Here is a 19,805-nt window from a genome sequence, read left to right as displayed (position 1 = left end):
AATGTGTTAAATTTTATAACCAAATAAAAATTTCAAAATCATATCAGTGAGTTCTACCTTTCATCAAGATGGAATAACAGAGGTCAGATTTACCCTTTATCCTAGAAGTCAAGTAGGCTTTCCACTATAACATCAACACAGATATTACCCTTTATCCTAAACAAAACAAACCTTGACATATAATGAAACTTATTTTAAGATGTTAGATATTAGAAAAAAGAAAATGATCTTGGAAACATGGAAAGCAACCTAGTCCTCAGAAAGGACTTTTTCTTCTTTCATTACTTCTATTTTTTTTTTTTTTTTTTACAGTTCAGCCATTGCCCACCTCCCAGTCCCTCTCCCATTAGTTCCTCATCCCATTTCTCCTTCTCCTGTCAAGCTGAGTTTATCTTACTGTTGTTCTAGCTTTACTTTCAATTCATTATATACTGAATAACTTTTCAATTCATTATATACTGAGAGAGTATTTAAACCAGTCTAACAAAATCTTAGAACTGAGAAAATGGTTTGAGGGTTGACAGATACTATAATTACATATCAGGATATTAAAATAGAACAATTGCTCTGTAGATTTCTGGCATGTTTCTATAGAGTAATAATCTAACAATAAACATGAAAATGAGAAAAATAACTAAGGTGAGGGGAAAAACCAGTCGATGTGTGTCCATAAAAACATATAAATTAATGAAAGAAAAAAGAGACCTTTCTGAGGACTAGGTTGCTTTCATATATTAGAAGGAGCTATGCAAGCTTTCAAGCTAGAGAATCAACCAAGAGTCACCCAGCTATGGTGCCTATGAACCATAGTAATGACCAGCAAGGCACAGCAACCATAAATCTGTAATAGTGGACTTCATATTTAGGAGGTAATTAACAGCTCTATAATTGGACTTAAGGTTCACACAATAAGAATAAAACTATTCATCATATTGGAAATCTAGCCATCTACTAGGGCTAGTGAAGTCAGGGATCTCAGAATAGAACCTACAACCACTATTTTATTGTTTTTCTATACAATAACACTGAACCTGCTCAGATATCAGGAAAATAGATATCATTCACAACAGCTTCAAAACATAAAAATGCTTGAATAAACCTAAACAAGCATATGACAGAACACTGCAGTAAGAACACTGAATTTTAAGGCACTGAGAGATTAAAAAAAAAAATACCTCTTAAGCTATGGATTCCCGGAATTGACAGGGTGAAAATGTCTATATTATGAAAATTAATCTGAAAACTTGATACAACCCACATCCGAATGCCAGTACATTTTCACATAACTAGAAAACAAACCTGAATTTCATATGAAAGCAAAAAAGGAGCTGACAACATCTGAAGCCATTCTCAGCAGAAATAATACAAAGGATGGAAAATCAAAAGACCCAAGGTCAAAAACCTAACTAACAATCCACATGAGTAAACTCAACACTTTCAAAAAATGAAGTACAAATGGCCTATGCACTTACAGAAGGTATAAAATACCTGTGCCTGTTGTAGAAATTCAAATTGAGACTCCCTCGTCTCAGTCTGAAGGGCCGTCTTCAAGAAAACATAACAGAAAAAAATGTTGGGTATGATGTGAGTGGGAATATAAATTAGCCTAGCTACTCTGAGATCAGAAAAATTATGACTTGAGCAATATAGATTAATTTTTCTGATTAAAAATATTTAAGAGCATAAAGTCACATAATGATATCTTTTCATTCTTGGTAACATTGATATGAGTTATGAGAGATTCATTTTGTCACTTGTGACTGCAGCTCATCCAATCTTGCATTTCATTGTATGAATAGAACATAGTCTGTTTAACTATATTCTTGTTGATTAGATGTAACAGAATCACGTGTATGTTGTGAATTTATGGAAATGGTGGTTTTGAGGCTTGCAGTGGAGGAAATAAATAGCATTAGGGTTTAGCAGCTCTGCTGAAGATGAACACTTTTTTATCAACAAGTGAGAACTTGTAGTGGGTACCTCAGAAATAGTCTAAGTCATTCTTAATATGAAGGAGAAATGGCAACCTGCTTAACACTGTCTCTTCATCAAAATGATTAATAAACACAGACACACACGCACACACACCACAGATACCACTAATAATATTACAACAACATTTTATAATCAGGGTGATAATTTTCTGGTATTTGAATTGCCTTGAAAGAGTATGCATCTGTAATTTTGGATCAGAGGTACTGTAGAAAGTCTACATAAGAAGGCTTCTGGATACCTTATCAGAATAAAAAGCATTAGCATGTATTCAAATAAACTGGGCAAGGGAGAAATGATATGCGGTGCTTGAGTCAGCAGACCACAAAACCTCCAAATTGTTTGTGATACTGCTGAGGAAGCAAAGCTGAGGTAAAAATTGTCTGGATGCTTTCTTATCTAAACCATTGTTTAATTATTTCCTTGGTTAGGAAGCTGTATCAGGACTATCTACTAAAGAAACCTGAATAAAACCCTACTCCTCACTATCAGAGAAGTAAAAACCTTATAAAAGTGTCATTATACTAGAATAACATACACAGGCATAGCAGTCTGTGATAAAGAATAGCCAGTTAAAGATAGTGCACTGGTCATGTGCATTCTTTTTTATTTGTTCTCTGTCCTAGAAAAGCTTATATTGATAGTTCTCAATGACTAGACCGTGAAGAAGTGTACACCTACTTCTTAACTAATACTTACTGAACATATGCTATGAGCTAAGTTCTGTTATAGGAAATGAGGCAGATCAAATCTTTTTCACAGGGATTATAGTAATATTAAGGGTACTAGATTGCATAGAATAAATATAAACCAGGATACTGTCTGATATAAATCTCAGTATTTCTATCTGGAGATCTGTCTGTGTCATGGAGAAATAAATGTACCCTGCAAAACTGAGTTACCTCAAGGTGGTGACGAAGACCTGCGAAAGTGATGTAATGGACACAAGAGTCTTCATGGAGGAAGGAAGTTTGAATAAAGGACTGGAGAAGGCAGAAAAAAACCCTAGTAGTGTGAAGGTCTGGGGATACATTATTAAAGGCTCATGCAGCTATTAAAATGGCTCAGAGATGGCAGAAAGTACCATCACCAGGAAATAGCAAGCAGACCAGTGTGACTGGTACAGTGAGCACAGATTTGGGTTAATGAAAGGTCACAGTAAGGGAAAATTATGGATGCTCTTGCTCACAATCACAAGGACACTGTTTTTTCCTTTGCATGAGAGAAGGGCATTCAACAGAGAAGTGCTAATCACAATTTTTTTCTGTTTTGTGTTTTAGCCTTGTAAATTCATAAGCAGACAACTCAATCATGCAATACTAAATATCTGACCTGTAAAACTACAGTCTGATAAATGAGTATTCCAACTTCTGAAGTTTGTTACACAGCAATAGAAAATTAATGCATCCGTTGATGGCTTGCTAATATTTTCTATTATATTGTATATTACCAAAATTTCTTTTAATTCATAATTTTAATGAGCTTTAGATAAATGAATAATAACAGTGCCTATACATGATTCTCTCTGAGAAAGATGGATACATATTACAAAGTGATGCACTAAAAAGGCAAGCCTACCCAGTTGCTAGTGAGGGTTCAAATTGCTATGCTAGTTAGCAACATCCTATGTAGACTAGTGTAGCCCCAAACTCACAGAATTCTACCTGCCTCTTCTCTCAAGTGCTGAGATTAAAGGTGTGTATGACCATGCCATTTTTGTAAAATATCTGTCTCAATCTTTATACCGCTGTCAAAGACAGAATTTCCCCTTCCTTCCTCTCTATACCCTGAGAATTCAAGACAGGGTCTCACATTATTTTGTATGCACAAGAGACCATTTTTATGTGTGCTCTAAAGAGGAACCAACAACATTTACTGTGTATGATCCAGAATTACTCATTTTAGCAAAATAGAATAAGAATTATTTTAAAAGACTCTTGAGCCTCTATATACTACCCCACCCCAACCACCAAAAACAAACAAACAAACAAACAAAAACCTCCAACCATATGAGTCCTGGCAGAATTTGATAAGAAGTAGAGCCTGGGTAACTTCTCCCACTGTCAGCTTTCCTGCAAAGGCTGTCAGCAACATTCTTAAACTAAAGTGCCAATGGCACTCTAGCTCTATCCCCAAGAGAATTCATACACGTCATCTCCTTGCATATTTTTATCACATATTTCCTACATCAATGATTCTTCAATTTGCTGTGGCTTGAGAAATGGCAGAAGGGAAAGTTTATGAACTCTCCCACATTTACAGACATCTGGCTAAGTCAGGCAAGGCCTACAGATCATTTTGTCAAAGCGTAACTTTCTCCCTGTTTAATATTTTCACCAAGAACTTCGAAAGCATTGATTACTTAGAGAACAAAGCTGTTTCCAGTCTCTCTTGTCTGACCTAACCACCAATTATTCCAAAGAGCCCAAGGTGTACCTAACTTTAATATAGATATGCAGCCAAATCTTATTTAAAACTATAGCATCATCTTAATGCCTTCAATTGCTCTAACTGCAGTCTCTAGTTAGAAGCATTTTGATGGGGGAATAAAGCAAAACCAAGCATGGCAAGACTATGGTCACTTTTGTTTTAAATTCTAAACTTGTCCTGAGTTTGGCAGCTTGAAATGGTCCATCTGGCCTTAGTTGGTCCAGATGGCTGAAAAGTAAGAGGAAATGTACTTCTGTAGAAAATGGAGCACCCTATTTGATAATGGCTAAAGACAAATCCTTTGTCTCCTTGCTCCATAGAGATGGTTATGAATCTGTTAGAGGCCCCTGAATATTGGGGTTGCCACACCAGTTCACCGCTGGAGTGTTCTTTCACTTCTAGGGTTTCTAGACTACAGTCACAAGTGACAATTCTAGACATTTTTGGGCATAGCTTCAAATTGTCCTGCTATAATCATAAACATAAACAAAGGAAAATAATTATTTAACCCACACTGGATATTAAGTCTGTCTGATAGCTCACTGTTTCCATTCAATTCACCCTGCTATGTTCCTGTGGGTTGGAAAGGAAACAATCTAGCCAGCCTGTAGTCAGCCTGCAGGTTTTTCATGCTGCATGAAAAGCTTAGAATATTGTCAGTGCAGCTATTTCTTAGAGGTTGGCAAACCAACTGGATAGCTTCAAATAGGAAGGTACCTATGTTATTTGGTTTCCCTTGTATTTAAGGGAGAGGGTGAATATCTGAAAACTAAAACAAACAAACAAACAAACAAATGAAACTAAATAACACACAGACACACACACACACACACACACACACACACACACACACAGACATACACACAAACACACATACCACCCTTCTGTTGGCAGAAATTCAGGAAACTAACTTGAAATAAATAAACACAATTTTCTTACTTGAAATGTATTTTCAGTTGTGAAACATGATGGAAAAGAAAACTTTCCCAGACTGTTTCTCTTACCCTAACAAAGTTACCCTATCTTATAAGTGTTACCCAAATGCAATCTGTGAAGATCCTCATTGCCTGGAAGGACCTTTACCTCTTCCTCCCTTAGCTACTTAGTGTGCTACATAGAGTCAGATCGGGATCCTCTTCTGCCTTCAGGCTATGGTCTGTCTCTCTTTCTTTGCCCTCCTTTCCTTCTCTCCATCACTGCCATTTAATATCTTTAACATCCTTCTTGATATGGTATTACATTTCACATATTTTAATCGTCAGCATTCCAACTGACTGCTTTTTGCCCTACCAGATTATAAAACCCTGAGGTTAAGGACTATGATTTGCTTCCTTCAATATCTAATATAATGCATGGCCCAAAGAAAATACTCACCATCATTAATCAAATAAAGAAACTGATGAATGAATAAGCACTTGAATTACACCAAGAATACCACTTGGCTATTTTTACTACTGTTCATTAATTTACTGACTCTTTACTAATCGCCTACTAGAAATCAGACATTGTGCCAAGTTTTAGGTATATGAACATCAGCCAAATCAATGAAATCCTTGCCTTTCTAGGGATAAAGCCCAAAATTAATAATGCTTATTTTTAGGTATGACTGTATAGCCACAGAAAATTCTGTTGCCCCCAAATTTATCCTAAGGTTTTATATTACATGATCACTGTTCACATTTGGGGAGACAAGGGTTTTTCTACAAAGAGAAAACACTGTCTATAAACAATTACATCTACTACTCTATATCAAAGATGATACTAGTAGATATGCCAAAGTAGGCAGGGCCAATCCTAAGAGGCCCCAACACTACACAAAGAACTGTAGGCAATTAAGGAAAGTTGGTAGTGGGCAAAAGATTCTTCTCTGGGGAAGAGACCACCAATGGTTTATCTAATACCAAATGGTCAGCCCTAAAAACATACAAACAAGTAATACCATACATACTGAGTACATTATACTTAGAAATATATATGCATATGCATGAACATATACTCATACAATTATTAAAGAAAATTGAGGCCATGGATTTGAAAGAAAATAAGAAGGGGTAGATGAAAGGATTTAGAGGGAGTAAAAGGAATGGATAAATTATGTAAATATATTATAATCTCAAAAATAAAGGTCAAAACTAACTAATTGAAGTAATGGAATTTCATGATGATGTCAGTGCTATGGCATCCTTCCTATTCTCCTAAGAATGGGAGAAGGTGTTTCACTCTCGCTTTTGTGATAAAGGAGACTCATATATTTTCCAAATGTCATATTTTTGCTGAGCTGCTGAAATTACAATAAGTTTCCAAGGTTCAGATAGGAAGAATTCTGAGAAACTCTCGTGTGTCCCCCGTAGTTTAACATTTATATGAAGACAGTAGGTTATCTATAATACCCAACACGCTGGGGTAAAAGTAGAAAGGTTAATAGTTGGTTTATTTGTATTTAGCAAGGCAAGAAAACTTGTGGGTTTTTTTATAAACCAAATAAATGGTGAGCAAGATAACTAAACGTGAGTCAAAGGCAGCATGTCAGACAGTAAGGATGTCTTCTTAAATATGTGAATCCTAGCAACAAAAAAAGTATCTGGAATATAGTGCTGGAGGTTGTGGCTAAGAGAAGAAGATATGACATTGCAGAACAATTCACTATTCACCTAGAATGATGTGGTATGTGGCATCACTTAGAATCTCTGAAAGACTTGAGTTCAGGTCTAGCATAGCAGTGCTTGCAGCTTAGCTATTAAAAGTTACCTCTAGCTAAAATACAACATTCAGTCAGGCAAAACCATTTACCCTTCTCTAGACCCTCCCCCTTCAATGATGCTCAAATCAGCCATAGGAGTGGGTAAAATTCAAACACTATTGGAAGAACTGTGAAGAAACTGTGTTTTCTACATTGCTGCACATATTTAAGATGAAGATGAAGACTGAGCTAGAATTTAAAAAAGAAAAGGAGTGTTTGGATGAGTTCTGGGACTTGCTTTTGTTACAGATTAATCATTTTTTAAAAAAATGATACTGCAATATTTTAATGTATATTTCATATTTGCTTTAGCTGTCTGTTAAATTATAACATTTATTATATACGTGTGTGTGTGTGTGTGTGTGTGTGTGTGTGTGTGTGTGCGTGTGTGTGTTTCAGGGTGACATGGCATGGCATGTTGCTACCAACAATCTATGGATTCCTCAGGTGTCCTCCAAAGAAAAGAAAGACAGAGCCAAATGACTGTGTTCAATGGCAGTGATTGAAAAACAGCCAGATCATTTCATATTCAGATCCTCTGGATCTTAACTCATTCATAAGATAACCTATTAAAAACACAAGAATGTGCATACATGCAAACATATGCTTTGTACGTCACAAGTATGATCAGCCTTGGTTTGTTTTACATGTTGTCAATAATGAGTCATCTAAAAGTTTGGCACCTTCTGTTCATAAGCGTCTTTATGAATATTCTAATACAAACTGCCATCTCATTGAACAGTCCTTTCTACCACAGTATGAATAGAAAAAATAACAATAAATAGAAAAAGTTCTGCACCTACCATGTATAAACTGGAATAAACAATTTATACAGGTAGTGCTTCATCTTGTCCTCATTTAATATTTGAAAAGGGCAACTAAAGGTGTTCTTATTTTAGAAATGAGTGAACAGGCTTAGAGATGTGGGGAAGAATACTTGCGCCAGGATTAAAATCCAGGCCTGCCTACATTTCACAATGTATCTTTATACATGTGTTCTAAACATTTCAGAGTCTGATGAAATACTTTAGGAAAGAGGGGTGGTCTATGATATTAGACAAATCACATATCTTTATGGTACATGTCGTAATATCACAACATTTCCCGTGTATTAAAAGTCTAGCCATTGCAATCATGAACTCTCTGCTACCCAAACTTCATAAAATCCTTCCAACCCATGCTAATGCAAGCAATTCTTATGAAATTCAGTGGTTCACACAATAAATAAAGACATCAAAGTAGATGTCAGGCTTGTTGGGGGAAAACTAGTTTCAGGAGAAGAGGAGGTGCTGAAAGAGGTTATTGGGGAGTTGACAGTGATTAAACATTACTATGTGTATTGCCCAATTGTCAAAAATTAATAAAATACGTTTTGAATGTTTTATGTAAAGTTCCATCCTTATATCCCAAACTGGGTATGCTCTATGCTACACATGGTCTAATGTAGAAGAGACATGAGTGTTCATTGATTTATTAATCAGGAGTAAGGACACATTAATCATCTAATTTCAGCCACACATATTTTAGGCACTGAAGTTAACGCAATGAGGATGACAAAGTTCTTGCATAGATGGTTTGCACATGGTTGTTGATTACCATCCTGTCCGTATTCCTCTGTTCACTCTACTCAGAACATTCGATATAGTCACATGTAAATGTATTTATTATCACCATATTTATATAAGCAGGAGAGAAGCCCCTCAGGAGATAAGATGGTAAAATAAATGGCAATTGAGACATCAAGTTGGCTATTACTAAATCATCAGAGATTGATCATGGAGTGAAGATATGCATCAGTGATAGTGTGCTTGCCTAATGTATGGAAAAAAGACTAGGTTCAGTCTCTGGCACTGCAATAAAGATATATTCATAATAGATTTTTAGGACCATGAGAAATGATATAGTATAGGATGACATACAACTTGGATCTAAATTCTCTATGCATGTGGAGCTTTGTCCACAAATGTAAACAGAATTGAAGGTAAATAACATAAATTAATTTCTTAATAACTTTTATGTACTAGGCAGTTAATATTAATACTGCTTCTTTCTTTCCAGAAGCATGTAAAATGTGTGTGTGTGTGTGTGTGTGTGTGTGTGTGTGTGTGTGTGTGTTCAGTACAGAATGTCAAAGTAGGCCCTGGAGCACCTGGACTAGTAAAAACTGGACCATCGGGTCAGGAACTGTAGTGTTGATAAATCAATGAATATTTATGTATATGTATAAGTAAATATATGATCAGGATTTTTCATTTTCCATGACTTGTGCTTTAATCCCACTTTAGTGTCTCTCCATCATACATACAAGTCACATCTCTTCATGGTCAGTTGAGTGTTGGCCATGTTTAATAATAGCCAAAAAAAAAAAAAAAAAAAAAAAAAAAAAAAAAAAAAAAAACAGGTAGCAGGAGAAGTCTACTTCTGGCAAAACGTTAACCACTATGTGCTCAAAACAAAGTATAAATTTATTTTAAATTGTACCCTCTTGGTTTATCTGAGTTCCTCATTGTCTCTATGGAAAAATTATCACTGATCAGTGACCATTTACTTACTAATAATTTTGCTTGCTGATGGAGAATCATAATAGCTCCATAGACTGAATAACGTATTTACAAAACTGAAAATCTCATTTTGCAAGTAAGTGATGACTCTTTTCATAGAAATGGGCAGTTGGAATCTAAATGTCTTATGTTTTGACATTATCTGCTCACAATTTGTCACCAATACTTTAGCTGTCTATTAAATTGTAAAATGTGTTTTGCATCCTGCAGTTTAATGGTGTGCAATGAGAGTGGTAAGTGGTAAGTAATAGCTAGAGAGAAATAACCAAATGAACCTGTTTGGCATGAGGGCATTGAGTAGATTAGAATTTCTATTAACTAAATTGGAACTGTGATTATGTAGTTGAAAAAGCCATGAGTATTTCTGACATCTGTATTTTAGTTGGCGTATGACACAAGTACATTATTTTATTTGTTATTCCACAAAATGTTTCAAAGGATGACAAAGATAGGTTACCTGCTTCAAATTTGGCTATAAAAACCTCAAATTTATCATCAGAAGTATGAGACTTCATTAAGTTGCACAATTATTTTTCTGGTATTTATTCCACCTATGTTCTAACCACAAGCCTCAACTACATTGTGATCTTATGTTGCAAACACCAGCGATAACCTGAAACAAACTCTAATACTTCTCATCACATTAAGTGCAATTCAACCAAACATAAGCTCAAGCCCCCCCCCCCCAAAAAATGATAAGGTATTACATCCCAATTATTTTATGGAACTGGATTTTGAAGAGGCCATTTAATCACCACGAGACTGAATATGCTGAATACTAAGTAGAACTCTCACTCTCAGAAAACCGAAGCCAATGGAGCAATGTAGTCTTCAAAAATGAGAAAACACATACACACAATTTTAGGGAGCTGGGGCATTTCATAAGAAGGACATTTTTCATTATCTAAGCAGAATTTGCTTCAGCAAAAGCCCTTTCTTACATAAAAATAGATCTGACTTTGAGGATCTAGTATCAGAGCTTCGATACTCTCAAACTCAGCATTTTATTTTCTTAATGGATTCATCTTTTCAACAGCATAGTGAAAAGGCAAAATTTCTGTTCCCACAGAATTTTGTTTTCCACAAGAACTTTGGAGAGCCTCTCAGGTCGCTTGTTGCCAAGTGAGGTTATTTCTTACCTTTGGCAGAGATGCCCTGGAACCTGAACTCTGGGTAGTCATTGTCAGGACAGTTGTGATGCCAAGGGCAACCCTGGCAGGGGCTGCATCCATGTTTATCCAAAAGGAGACCCAGGACAAAATGACTATCAACAGGCTGGGGATGTACATCTGGATCAAATAATAGCCCATCTGGCGTTCCAGGTGAAACTTGACCTCAATGCAGGTAAACTTGCCTGGAAGCAGAAAAGGATCATTTGACATCTTATTTGAACTCATTTTTCCCATTCTACTCTTCTATTTTATTTTGAAAGGTAAGGAACATTGCAAGCAGATTGGAAAGACTGTAGACAAATGCTCACCCTACCCAATCAATTCCAACTTATTGAATTCTTCTAGCATGGAAATGATCGTGTAAGAATGAGAGGGCTAAAGAGCCTTCATACTGAAATCATGTGATTGGATCGGTCACAGAATTCTCTAGATAGAACTCTAGGGTTTTTAAGATTGACAAAAATTTTCAAGAATGTTTGTGTTATATATGACATCATGTATTATATACAAAATCATACACAACCATTAATATACACTATATAGTATGTAACATATAGGATATCAAGTAATAAGAAACAATTATAACCAATCAAGAGAGAGAGAGAGACAGAGACACACAGAGAGAGTCAGAGAGAGACACAGGGAGACAGAGAGCATGCTTGTGTTAGGGTTCGTATATGTGCTCATGAATATGAAAGCCAGAGGTCAGCCTCAAGTGTCATTTTTCAAATGCATTCCTCCTTGAGTTTTGAGGCAGTCTCTTGGCTGGCTACCCGTGTCTACCTTCACACTGCTTAAGCTATAAGCACATGCCACCCTTCCCTGCATCCTGGGGACTGAACTCAAGTCTACATGCTTGCATGACAAGCACTTTACTGATTAAACTATCTCCCTAACCCCTCAGTACCTTCTAAGAAGCAAGGAGAATATCCTGAGTGTTTGAATAGCTGTATATCTTTGTGTTCTCAATGGTACAACCAAAGGGTACATTTAGAGAGTATATGTACACTCTATTCATTGGGGAAACTTTCTAGCCTTTTGGGAATTGCTTGAAGAACCTTAGAGTATTCTTTTTTAGAATCTGTAGTGTTGCACCATCTATAACTTAAAGAGCGCATAGGGATATACAACAACTTTCAACATTATTATTAAGATGTAAATGTTCTTTCCTCTTTCTACATTCTGCTCTCCTTCATTGACATTGAGTTAGACCCTGGAAAGTCATTAGGATTATCCCCTACAAAGATAGAAGATAGGGTTGAAGTCTTAAAAGAATACCTTGGAATCAGATTTTAGTTACTTCATAGGAAGCCACTGATGCTGCTGTGGAATGTTCTACTCACAAGAAACCCAAGGCAGTTTGTGATGACTGTCTCCCTACCATCACACTTCATGTTATCAAAAGACATTTGGAATAAAAGACATCAGCTTTCCTGGTCAGGTATAATCTTCCAGACAACAACAGATGCCCACTTGTTGCCACTACCTCAACCTTGCCCATCCCATATGCCTTTCAGTGCTAAAGTCAGCACCTGACTTTAGAGCCAGCTGAATTCTCTCCAGATGATGCTCATTGAGACTGGTACTGCTCTCCAGGTCTGCAGAGCACATCTCTATTTCTCGGTTTCCACAGACCTGTGTCATTATCACTTTCTTCCACTAAGGCCAGGAGTGCAAATTGACCTGAGGATGCAATGTGAAGAGTGGATGCAAGGAAGCCAAGGTTTTATGTTTTCTACACAAGTAATGAGGTCTTCTCCATCTTTCCTTAGGCCCATTTGACAGCAGGCTCTCAGTAAGAGAAGAGCAAATGATTCCTAATTCTGTGTTTGACAGAGATGATCTGCGGCACTCAGAAGCCTATTTCGCAGGGTACAGGAACCCCAAATGTTGAGGGTTCTCTTAAGTTTGATTTGCTTTATAAATGAGCAACTATTAAAATAATAGGATAGCTGATCTCATAAACAAATGGAGAGCTCTTGGGTTTAGCAAGTGAAAGCAAACCTTACCAGTGTTGTAATGCTTTGTGCAATAGCCGAGCTCCTTCTCTTCCTTCAGAATAAACTGGGGCAGGGTCAGTCCTTCAGCAACTTGTACTGGACCATCACTTAGCCACTCAAATATCAGGTCATTCATGGTGTACCCAACTGGAGGAAAGAAGTAGTAACAAACAATGTATCATTTCTGAGAAACTGCAAAATGTAATGACAGAGGTGGCAAGCAGGGGAATCATTTCAGGTACAGCCTTAATACGACATGCTGTAGTCATCAAAACTACGTGTCATCAGATGCAGAGAAACTGAACATAGCAAGGTATTTCTGATTAATTTGTGTGTGTGTGTGTGTGTGTGTGTGTGTGTGTGTGTATAACGAGAGAAAGGAATCTATAGAATCTTTTATCTCCGGCCTCTTTATTCACTAACTCTCTCTCTGAAGAACAAACAAGTAAACAAGCACAAAAACCCTTTGAAGATTTTCTTCACTTGAAAGAGCTGTGTCTGTGGCAGTTCAATAAGACAATCCAATTCATGGTGCCGTCTTAGTATTTCAAATGAAACCACTTCTTTTGAAATGTTTAATGAGAATGAATTCATTATAGGTCTGCCTGCAAGTATTACCATTGCACATTTGGCCTCTTCTGGAGTGTTAGCTTTACTTGTAGGAGACTTTTGTTAATTACTGAGAGTAAATTCTCAGTTGTTTTACCAAGTGTGAAGGGCTATGGGCAAGTCATTTAAGAGGACCTTGTATGATATGCATACTGAGGACAATGATACAGGAGCTGGAGGTTGTAACAGAGTTGATGCAAGTCTTGCCAAAATGGACAAGGTCCTACTTTCAATCCCCAGCACCACATAAAATAACAAGTGGTAGCACATGCCTGCAGACCCAGAACTTGAGAAGTGAAGGATGGAAGATTAACAGCAGTTCCTGGTTATCCTTAACTACATAGTCATACAAGGTTACATGAGACCATATCCCAAAAACAAAAACAAACCCCATAAGAACAGTTATATATTCTAATGCATTGCTAAATTGCCCCCGCTCATTATCCGCACAAAGCAAAACAGGTTCTTTATGTTGTAATGTCCTATTGTTACATTATTAGAATCATAGAAATCATAGAAAGTATGGTAGTTTAATGGTTCAGAAAACCAAAGTTATCTCTTTATCTCCCAGAGCCTGCCCAACTGGGTCATTATCTGTCAATTTGCCTGCATATTTCTCCATCCCAGAAATAGACAGCTAGTCTTATTTTCACTCATTATTTCTCTGACCTTCTTGTTTTTGTGGTTTGTTTTGTTTGATATTCGAACTATGGAAATCAGACTGATAAGGACAAATACTATTCTGTGAAGACTGAGTTGGCTAATAACTGCAGCATATTTATTAAGCTTATAAATTCTTGTTCTTGCTTACCACACCAACCCTACATAGAAATCAACAGCAAATTTATTTGGTGTCTAGATTCTTTGGAACACCTTAAAGGCAAAAATGAAACTGTAGAAAGCATCAAACTGGAATGTGGATCTGGCCCAAATATTGACTGTCCACAAAAGCAATGGATAACCAATCTCTTCCACTGCCAATCTGTACAAACATATCCTAACTACCTCCAACAAACATATAAAGGGACAAAGCAAATCTACAATTTAAAGCTTTTATGCCTTAGAAGAGTCTCCATTGATAGATCTGGGTCCTGCTTTACAGAGAAAATGTAATGATTGGGTGGAGGCTAGGGAGTTATAGAGTAGGAGGAGGAGACACTCATGTATAAAACATTTTTCTCAATCTTCTTCTCAAGAGATGGGGCAGCATGGAATAAATAAATACATATAACACATAAATAAAAATTTCTCATTTTATTTATGACAACATCTGAAAACAAAAGATGATTTGCTGTTTTCTTTATTTTTATTAGATGTTTCCAAGGACACATGTAGTGACTTTAAGTGATCAGAAAGAAGTCTGTCAACTATTTCTTTTTTAAAAAGGTATCAATGAGTCTTTTTACACTTATGATTTTTCTAAACCAAGAAGTTAAAAATTTTTTGCCCCCTACCTCATTAAATCTCCTAAAATATCTGTAAGTCAGTAGCACTCATTATTATTTTTTTGGATTCTGTAAACAGAGAAATTGACAAGAGCAAGCCAGAGGAAAATTCATGTCTCTTAAAGGAAAATCCCATTACCTTGAAGGCATGAGTAAACTTATGGAGGATGTCAAAGATTTCAGTGGCAGCAGAGTCAGAGGATAAAGGGGACAAAGTAGATGACATTTCCCTATTTCCTTCATCATGTCCTAGTGTATACATTGCTTATTTAAGAAAGATACCAACTCTTCTTCCTTGTCAACTTATGCCCTTCAATTCACGTATTGCTGAGGAGCAAATTGAGAGCCTCGAGCACTTTAGGCCATCACACTCCTGTTGAGCTTCAGTCCTTGTGCCTCTCTCTTTTGAATCCACATTTGGCTAAAGGCTTTATTTTTTGTTCTCAAAGCAATCATCTCTTCCTTCCCCAGTATCCCTTTGGATACATTGATCTCGATGAGTATAAGGCAGAAAGAAATACAGTTTTCTGTATATTTTTGGTATATAATAATGATTCTTTATAAAGATAAGGTAGCTAGTAACCATAATTATGCAAGGGAAAATTTATTTTGTAGAAAATCTTGCTAAATCAGAATTAGCTGTTTTTTTCTTTTTCTTTTTTTTTTTTTTGAGGAAGAGAAATTATTTAACATCGTGAACTGAAAGATTTTCTTGCTGTATTGATAATGAACTTGTCCTATTAAATCCTGATCCTCCAGTAAGACCTTCAATGCTGGGAAATTGGATGAGAATGATCTTTACTAGTACTTATTCTGTACTGACACACTAAGAGGCAAGCCACTGGTTAAAACAAACAAGTGGTAAATTAATAGTGATGACTTACAACTCTCCAGCTGCATTGTACAAGTCTGGACATCCATTGGAAAGTTCTTCAGATCCATTGGACAGGATAAAGTCAAGGTGAGTCTTAACAAAAAAAAAAAAATGTGAAACCTACTTTAAAATCTGTGCATTGTAATCCGTGAGAGACAAAAAGTCCACTTAGCACTAGCGAATATATTGATTCAAATATTGAAATCTAAGTTCTCAGGGCAACACTTTATTTTAGTGAAGAATATCCATTGGTAGTTTTACAACATGTTTTAACATTTCATTATAAGCCATTGTTCTCTATTTTCCAACCTCCAGATTCTGAGTATTTATCTTCCAGATTCTGACTCCCTCTAACAATGATGTTAGTCTCAAGTAAAAATGCTATAATATAAACATTGGACTCTCAATCATAATGATGAACAAAAAGAATTAAAGTTTGGGATGTTTTAGAGTTGCATCACACACACACACACACACACACACACACACACACACACACACACAGAGGAATAAATAATGGTTCTTCCATCAAATGGCCAGATATTTGGCTTCACAGACTTTTAATTTACCAGGCAGATATTTGGCTTCACAGACTTTTAATTTACCAGTCTACATGGATGAATTAGCAACTTATTGCTGTATTCATTCTAGGATTTCCACAGTTATGGAACAAGTAAACCTTGAGTGAAAAAAAAACCCTTCAAGATAATGAGTTGTACAGTTTTTGTCTCTCTGCACCCCTTGGAGGCAACTCTGATCTCTTCCCCCATGGAAATTTCCTGAGTTCCAGTCAATTCTACCTGGGGCCTTAAATCAGGATATCCATTGAGCTACTGTCTCCTCATCCTTTAGATTTCTCATGTGAACAGTTCATAACTTTCGCTCTGAAATTCTTTGTACTTTAAAGATTCAAGGAAACCAATTAAAATTGATAATCAGCAGAGCAAGGTTCCCTTCTTGATACTGCCTATAACTGCATTGTGCCCAAATCAAAATATTAAAACTTGCTAAACACTTGTTCCTCACTGATCAGGTTAGGAAGTAGGATATATAATGTTTACTCCTATTTGACTGTAATTCTAGAAGCAAACAGCTCCAAGTTTTGTGTCTTAATTATCTTTCATATACAAAAATTTGTGTGGCTGTCACATTATTACCCCAGTCTCCCTTCCATTATGCTCCTCCTCAACTCCCCTCCTAATTTGCTTCTCTTTATTACCTATGGTTCATTTTGTAGCCCATTCAAGCACAAACAAACTGCAGCACACACTTTAAAGAAAGGAAAGATTTGAGATTTGAAGTGAGAATAGGGAGTCCATGTTGACGGTAGTCAAATGCATTAAACTACAATAGTGAGGGGACAAATATGTCACAAAGCAATTCTGGGAAAATAAATTAAGTCTTGTAAACCAATGCATCCAGTATTAAAAGAGGATATTTCTAGCTATTGGAAATATTTGTAGGTTTTTTTTGTTTAGTTGTATTTTTATTCCTTATTTATTCTGTAGTATCTTGTGTTGAAAAGTATAGGCAGCTTTAAAATATTTATAAAATCCATTATCAGCTTACTCATCTTCAGGAAATGAAAACATGTCTTTTCAAAGTAATGGCTGAAAAGTAAAATTAGAAAATTTTATTTTATTCAGTATTTTCTTATTGTAAGCCTATCAAATCCAGTGTTGCACCTCATTACTGAATGAATAGGCTGTCTTCTGAAAGGCATCTCTAAAACCCAAACACTGTAATTGCAAAGGAAAGGTGGCTTTGAGTTGTAAATATCTGGCTTAAAATCTGTAGACATAAAAAGAATATTTATCAATTTTGAAGTTAATTTGTAAATATAAATATATAGCTGACTACAGATTTTCCCGCGTGTAAAGTCTTGTTTTAAAAAAATGTGGTTTTCTTAGTATAACTATCATGAACCCTTCAAAGTAAAGACAATAAAGAAAAGCAAAAAACTCGACCAGGGGCCATGCCTATTTACTGGAGGTTGTCTCAAGGGGTTCTATCTTCCCCTTCTCTGTGCGTTTTGGCTAAAGTCATCCCTGTTGGGTCCTGAATGGGGCCACCCTTTCTTCTCAAAGTTTTTAACCCAGAAGTATTCCCATCCAAAGGAAGAACAAAAACAAAAACATGGAACAATAGACTGAAGGAAGGGCCAACCAGGAACTGCCCCAACTGGGGATCCATTATATCTGCAGACACCAAACCTAACACTGTTGCTGTGGTCAAGAGGCGCTTGCTGAGAGGAATGTGGTGTGACTGTTCCTTGTGAGGTCCGGCCACCAACTGAGCAATGCAGATGTGGATGCTTGGAGCCAACCATCAGACTGAGGTCAGGGAACCTGGTGGGGAAGCTGGCTGGCAGAAGGACAGGAGGAGCAGAGGGGCATTGCAACCCCATAGGAAGAACAACAGGCTGGCCTGACCACCCAGTTCCCCCAGAGTCTAGATCACCAACCAAGAAGTGTACCTGGAGGGATCCATGCCTCCAGATACATATGTAGCAGAGGATGGCCTTGCCTGGATGCCCCAGCGTAGAGGGATGTTGAAGTGGTAGAGCAGGAGAGTGTGAGTGGGTGGGAGAGCACCCTCATACAGGCAAACGGGAGGGGGAAGGACAGATATGGGATGGGGAGTTGGTGGAGGGGTAACAGGATATCATTTGAGATGTAAATGAACAGAACGATAAATAAATAAATAAATAAATAAATAAAAATTTAAAAAAGAAAAGCAAAAACAAAATCTCTAGCTAGTGAATAACAAATAGCTGATCTTAAAACGTGCATTAGTGGTGACTCAAAAATCCATTTTTTTTAAAAATTAATTTGATTTTCTTTTCTATTTTCAAAAGGACAATATTTGACATACAAAAATAGGTTCTCTGACTTTTTCCTTGTAATGATTGCTATAAAAAAGTACAAGTCTTAAATAGGCAGAAAGAAGTAGTTTTATGTAAGACTTACTGCACAATATTGTGAATTTAATAAATAATGTTTTATACATTTCAAATTTGCTGAGAGTAAATTACAAATGTTCTCATCACAGAAATAAGCATTTGAGGTGATAAATAAATATTAGCTTCATTTAATCCTTTATATTTTATTCACTTTGAACATATATATTCAATTTGAAAAGAAAAAACTAAAATGTTTGGCATACAGTAATAATCAGATGGTGTAGATAATTAAAGTGAGTCAACACCAGAAAATCTGGAAAGGTCATTATAATGTTGAAAGCTTTACCTTCAATAAATTAAAACATACTAATAATGGAAGTAGGTGTAGTTTAAAGACTATACAGTTGCTATTGTGACAACTCAACTCTGCTATTCATCATCATGGATATCTGCACTGGATTCTTTTGTGGATTGTACAGTCTTTGTCTCTATGCACCTGTTGGAGGCAATGCTGACCTCTTCACCCATGGAACTTTCCTGAATTCCAGCCAACTCTACCTGGGAGAAGTAAAACACACAGAAGGTGGGGAAATGGATTCTGGCTTTGCTTTATTCTTTACCTTAAAAGTACAAATGCTTGCTCAGTCTTTTTACTCTCACTAAAGATCTATGGCCTCTGGGAATTTTGTTCCTTTTTTATACAAAAAGGACTGGGTGCTTCCCTGAATATGTACATGTGTGTGTGTGTGTGTGTGTGTGTGTGTGTATTGACAGTAGGGAAATCAATGATAATGCTTTAGGGAATGAGTTTATTAAGAAGTATAACAAGAAAGCAGGCAGTTCTCAGATCATTGGCTTTAGGTACAATGGTCTTAGTATTTCAGGTTATGGAAAAGAGAATGAATTTGGCATGTTATAAGTAGTGCCTACTAATGTTTAATTTAAGTTTCAGAAAGATTTGGAAGACTACTTGAATTTTATATAAAGTGCATTACTCTGTGAAATTTATTTTTTGTTTTTTTAAGTTTTTTTTTACACCAACTTCTTTAGGGAATTTTCTGAATCTTGGTACAAAATAAT

The 19,805-nt window shown here is 36.3% G+C and overlaps 1 protein-coding gene across 3 annotated transcripts in view; it reads right to left on the bottom strand.

Moving 5' to 3' along the window:
* The window catches only part of Glra2 (glycine receptor alpha 2), a 186,455-nt gene that overhangs the window by 97,832 nt on the left and 68,818 nt on the right, over nucleotides 1-19,805 (bottom strand). For all 3 annotated transcript variants that reach the window (XM_076918275.1, XM_034486206.2, XM_034486207.2), the window contains exons 6-8: nucleotides 15,834-15,916; nucleotides 12,905-13,042; nucleotides 10,863-11,077 (exon numbers count right to left, since the gene is read on the bottom strand). In XM_076918275.1, the coding sequence (XP_076774390.1) occupies nucleotides 10,863-11,077; nucleotides 12,905-13,042; nucleotides 15,834-15,916 (436 nt within the window). The remainder of the gene's footprint in view (nucleotides 1-10,862; nucleotides 11,078-12,904; nucleotides 13,043-15,833; nucleotides 15,917-19,805) is intronic.

Source organism: Arvicanthis niloticus, chromosome X, assembly GCF_011762505.2.
Source record: "Arvicanthis niloticus isolate mArvNil1 chromosome X, mArvNil1.pat.X, whole genome shotgun sequence".
Classification (NCBI taxonomy): domain Eukaryota; kingdom Metazoa; phylum Chordata; class Mammalia; order Rodentia; family Muridae; genus Arvicanthis; species Arvicanthis niloticus.
This window is presented reverse-complemented; position numbering and strand designations above follow the sequence as displayed.